At 46.5% G+C, this 5,513-nt stretch overlaps 1 protein-coding gene across 1 annotated transcript; it reads right to left on the reverse strand.

The window, feature by feature from the left end:
* Positions 1 to 631: 631 nt before the first annotated feature.
* FZD10 (frizzled class receptor 10) lies at positions 632 to 4,982 on the reverse strand. Its single transcript, XM_065692804.1, has one exon. It carries the CDS (start codon positions 3,877 to 3,879, stop codon positions 2,122 to 2,124), a length of 1,758 nt encoding a protein of 585 aa, XP_065548876.1. The 5' UTR covers positions 3,880 to 4,982; the 3' UTR covers positions 632 to 2,121.
* Positions 4,983 to 5,513: the final 531 nt, after the last annotated feature.

Genomic DNA, 5,513 nt, shown 5'->3' on the forward strand with positions numbered 1-5,513 from the left:
AAGGAGGAAAAATATATTTCCTCCTCCCCCAAAGGATAATTTTTACATTGAAACCTGCTTTGTACATATGCAATTTAGACAAAAATTATTAATAATACCTGCAACCTAATTTTTGTCATTCAAGTTCCTAGTTGTTGCTAGAAACATTTAAAAAGCTTATAAGAGGACAAACATTTATCTGTCACACTTCCACAGATAAACTGAAAAACCAGACCACTAAAAAGGATCCTTTTGTTACAGAGTTCCTAGACACAAGATGACTGTCACAGGGATCCTCACTCCACCAAAGCCCATTAAGACCTTTCTTCTTTCTGTGATGAGACACCTGATAAAGGGTTTTCTAGAACAGGCTCTGTGAGAAAGTGAGGTTATGTTACTATTTCCCCAGGTGATCATACTGCCTGTCAGTCAACTGCATGGAAAACTTCAGGTTAATTCAAAATCATGCTCCACTCTAAACTTTTTGAAAATGCATACATAGTTTTAACAGCTAGCTTTTCAAAAGCAGTATTCAAATAGTGTGATTTCATTTCCCCTCTTATTTCTCCCAATCTTCCCTAAGTCTTTTCCCAAATAACACTGATACTTTCAGTAGTGGTAGAAGAAAAATCCCTGAAGAGTCGAGGCTGAGTTGCATTCACACTGCGCTGAAGTGAGCGGGCTATCTTTAACATGCTGAACATACCCCGTGCAAATCTGAAAGGGGTGTTAACCGAGGGTCACTGCTGTAATCTCAGCGCTCTGTAAACACGGTACTACTACTCTCCACCCCTGCAGCTTTTTTACATCACTAAAGCTTCTTCCCATTCAGTTTTCTCAGTTGCAGGGGCTCACAGAAAGATGTAACTTCAAAATCCCATTTGTTTAATTCCAACTTGCAATATCTTTGGAGGAAATTCTTGTTCTATCTGCTTATACTTGCAAGCAAGTATAACAACAAGTATTATATTCCATGTGTGCTTTTAGCAAGTTATTGAGAAAACGAGTTTATTAACCACATAGCACATCAGAGAAAGTTTAGAACACACAAAATTATCAAACTAAAGAACATATTTTATTTTTAATAAAATAGCGGAGCATGAAAAATAATTGTATATTACAAATATATACAGCACACACTGTGCGCCCCAGCACAGTAAAGAGCATCACTCTATACAAAGCTTCCCTTTGCAGAATCTAGTGCTTCTTGATCTATTCATAGTGAGAATTTGTTTAACAATAGAAAGAGTCAATAAGCCCTTTGGGTCTCTTTGAATTGATCCCCCCATTTTTTTTTGCACAAATCAGTCCCAACGTGTATAACATTGGCTTGATTTCCATTAAAAAGCCACAAAATGTAACACTAAAAGGTTTCTGAGGACTAGACCTCTTAGTTCTTTTGTTAAGAGATTTCTTTTGTTGTCATTATGTACAGCAAAATACTTGTTTCTCTTTTCATGTCATGGTAAGAAAAAAAATGTATTGCACATTATTCTTATTCACAAAGTTTGTGTCTGGTGCAGGAAGTTTCTCTTTTAGTGAAAGAATATTGGTGAGCATTATAGATTGAACCTATTTTTAGGCGCTCCAAACTCACTAGGCTGAGATGAGCTGTAAAGGATTTCTCTCTTTCTCTTTTTAAGTTAGCATAGAGTTGCTCTCCCGGATAGTGCACTCACTGAGGACAGGCCTCTTTGGGACCTTAGTTTCCCTGCAGAGACAATGCTCACTGGGCACTTTCAAAATCAGATCATTGCTCCAGAAAACTCGACTATAGCTTGTTACTCAGAAACCTGCAGGAAATCCAGCTCAGCTACATGAAAAAGTTAAAGAGGGTGTTTTTTATCTCTTTTAAATAAATCTGAGGGCTGGATGAAGTACTTAACTACAGATTAGTAACAGAAGAGACTGGTTTAATACACAATATTCCTTTCACTGAAAACCTTTCCATGAGTACATTTACCTTCAGCTTCTCACCAGGTCCTGAATTCAGCGTGATACAATTTTTGCCTTGAGATATTAAACTGTTCTGAGAGAGAGAGAGAAAAAAAAAAAAAGCACCATTTACTTGTTTAATTTCTGACTGCTACTGTGGGCATTTGTAAGTCTGTCAGGTGAGATAAAGTCTTTTCTAAAACCTGGTCACACACAAGTGGGTGGTTGTAATGTCGATTCATATTTTGCAAGGTGAGTTTTCTGTGGATGTTGAGGTTTTTTGTAGATGCCGCTACTTGTGATAACACTTGCAGGTTTTCTCCTGCTCCTCTTCTTTAATCTTCGACTACAAACATTTTGCCAGGACTGAAGGGTCTTGGAAGTCCAGATCCACATCCCGCTAGTAATGCCCACCACTAACAACATAAAAATCTTGACCATAAAGATTTCTACTGCTGGAATAGAGTTATTCATCATGCAGTCTAAATTTTTTGTCTGGTTGTTCATCTTGCACTTCTGCTGAGTTGCCACAATTTTCCAATAATCCATGTTAAGTCTTTCATAAAAGTAGCAAGCTATCACACAAGTTGCAGGCACTGTATACAAGACTGAGAAGACACCAATCCTGACCATAAGTTTCTCCAACTTGTCAGTATTTTCTCCACCTGTTTTCATCACCCTCCTGATATGAAAAAGGGCCACAAAACCAGAGAGAATAAAAGAAGTGCCAATGATTAGGTAACAAGCCAAAGGAATGAGTACAAACCCTGTCAAGGCATTCACATCCATGCTTCCAACATAGCACAACCCTGTCAGCTCATCTCCAGCCACCCTTCTCATAACTAGGATCATGATGGTCTTCACAGCTGGAATGGCCCATGCTGCCAAATGGAAGTAGCTACTGTTTGCTTCAATCGCTTCGTGCCCCCATTTTTTCCCAGCTGCTAGAAACCAAGTTAAAGTCAAGATTACCCACCATAACGAACTTGCCATACCAAAATAATACAGAACCAGGAACACAATGGTGCAGCCAGTACTCTCCAGTCCTTCCTGGATGACATAGAGTTGGCCACTGTCCCTATCACAGGCGATATTTTCAGCACCTGAAAAGAGGCGAATAATGTACCCCACTGAATAGACGCAGTAGCACATTGAGAGGAAGATGATGGGCCTCTCGGGGTACTTGAAACGCTGAGGATCTATCAGAAAAGTGAGTACAGTAAAAGCACTGGAGAAGAAGCACAGAATGGACCAGATGGCAATCCAAATGACAGCAAATTTTTTGTCATCCTTGCTCCAGTAAACATCAACCCCTGGCGTGCAGAGAGGCGCACAGGAAGCACTCTTTTCCACATGGTGGAACTTGCCAGGATTTTCACAGGAGGTTCTGCTCAGACTGTCCTTATGCTGCTGCAGATCATGGCCAGTGCTGGGCCGCTGCGGCCGAAACATGGGTGGCAGCATGCTAGATCCTCTCGGTGGCTCATCTGACCCGTTGTTGGGGGCTTCCATGCAGAGGTAATTGGGGTCATTCTTGTTGGGCAGTTTGCTGCAGTCTAAGGAGTCTGGCCATTTGAAATTGAACTGCTCCATAATAGGAGAGCATTTCAGCCTGGCCTGCTCGCACATAACCCTGCAGGCTGGGATCGGCGTAGAAACCTGCTCTGTGCACATAGGAGCATAGAGGGAGCACAGGAAAAATTTCAGATGGCTGTGGCAACCGTACTCCACCAAGGGGGCAAACTCGTGCAGCTGAATAGCAGCTTCCCTTTGGTTTTCATGTCCCATCAGGTTAGGCATCCTTGTCATGTTGTACCCTATATCCTTGCACATGGGGATTTCTATCGGCTGGCACCTTCCGTCACCGGGGCGGTCAATGTCTATGGAGCTTATCCCCGCGCAGAGGCCGCTCAGCCCGCAGAGCACCAGCAGGGGATGCAGGACGCTCCTCGCCGCCGGCCCCATTGCGGCGGCCGCAGCGGCGCGGGCCCCAGGCGTGCGGCCGGAGCTCGGCTCCCGGCGGCGGAGTCACTTGAGCGGCTGCTGCCCGGGGCGGCACCGGTACCCGGTCCGGCCCGCCCGCGGGGGCTCGGCGGCGGGCGGCGGCGGCGCGCAGGTCACCATAGCCCGGGCCAGGCAGCGAGGGAGGTGGGGGGGCAACTTCCCAAAGAGCAGAGGAAAGAGAAAGTACCCGCAGTCCACAGATGCGCAGCACTTACTGCGAGGAGCCCGGCAACTTTCTTTTCCCTGGGCTTTCACTTTTACGATCCGTCTTTCCACCACCCTTCCTCCTCCCGCCGCTGCGTCCTCGGAGCACGGGCAGAACGATGCCGGAGCAGTTCGGGTCTGGGCAGATCCGAGCGACCACGGCTTCAAATTGCACACGTCCCGGGCGGCGTGTCGGTCCAGCGGGTTTCCTCCGGGGATTTTCCTCTCCCTAGAGCGGGTCACGGCTCCGGACTTTCTTGCCGAGAGGTGAGAACTGGTTTATCCGAGCGCAGAATAAGGAGGAGGAGGAGGAGGAAATATCTAAGCCACTGCGGAGGGGGACCTAAATCCACCCCCACCCAGTTCTCGCCGCCCTCCGCTCTGGGTTTGCAATAGGCCGGCCCGCGTGTGTGAGCGCTGCCCGCTCCGGTCCCCGCCTTAGCAGGAGCTCCCGCGGCCCGAGCAGCTGGGGCTTGGGGGCGGCTGAGTCCGAGGATGAAATAAAATAGGAAAGAAGAAAAAAAAACCAAAACATAAAAAACAACCCTGTGCAGGATCCGCCTCGCATACGACATCCACTTTGCATGAGAAAGGTGAAGCTGACACGGTGATTACTTTCCAATCACTCGGAACGCCTTGAAACCTCCTTAAGGACCCCTACAGGTTTTCCTTGATCAGCACAGATTAGAAAAAGCCCCATTTGTTTCTCTCCCCTCCTGCCTGTCCTCCCGTCCCTTCTCCTTGCCCTCTCCCGAAAGTTTAGCGAGTCCCGGTCCGCAGAAGGCGCCGGCCGAGCCCCCGCTCAGGTAGGCAGCGGAGAGGAGGAGCCGCGGCTGGGGGGGTGGTGCCTCCCGGGCTGCCCCCTCGGGGGAAGGGGGGGCGATGCTGTAGCAGAGAGGAGGATGTGGGGCGGAGGATGTGTTTTATGGCGAGCGCTGTAAAGTCCTCGCTGTCAGGGCCATAAACCAGGGCTGCTTTCAGCTGTTTTCAAATGTCCTGCTTTGTCTCGACTCCCTAAATGAGCAGGACAGGCAGGCTTTTGCAAGTACCTGGTTATGGTTTTAATCAAAGGACGGCATCACTCAAAAGTTGCTTGCCTTTTTTTTCTTTCTTTCTTTCTTTTTTCCTTTTCGTTAAATAAGGAACCCTAAGAGAACTAGAGACATCCCCTTGGGAAAGTTACTTCATCCACTGTAGAAAAGGTACTTAACAGGTTTTGCAGACAGGGATCGTTCTGAAGTGAGTTGTGTTTACTTTATAAATTAAGCTTTGAGATTTACCCTGCTTACTGGTCTATCAGAGCTGGAAGAAGGAAGTTAAATCCCACGCCAAACTAGAATTCCCAGTTTTACAGACCAAAAAGGAGACCTGTGATCAGAAGTCAAAAGATT

This window comes from Lathamus discolor, chromosome 12 (genome assembly GCF_037157495.1).
Source record: "Lathamus discolor isolate bLatDis1 chromosome 12, bLatDis1.hap1, whole genome shotgun sequence".
Classification (NCBI taxonomy): Eukaryota; Metazoa; Chordata; class Aves; order Psittaciformes; family Psittacidae; genus Lathamus; species Lathamus discolor.

What these genes read in the sequence shown, in the direction of transcription:
- FZD10 (XM_065692804.1), bottom strand. Translation starts at nt 3,879, where the DNA reads ATGGGGCCGGCGGCGAGGAGCGTCCTGCATCCCCTGCTGGTGCTCTGC.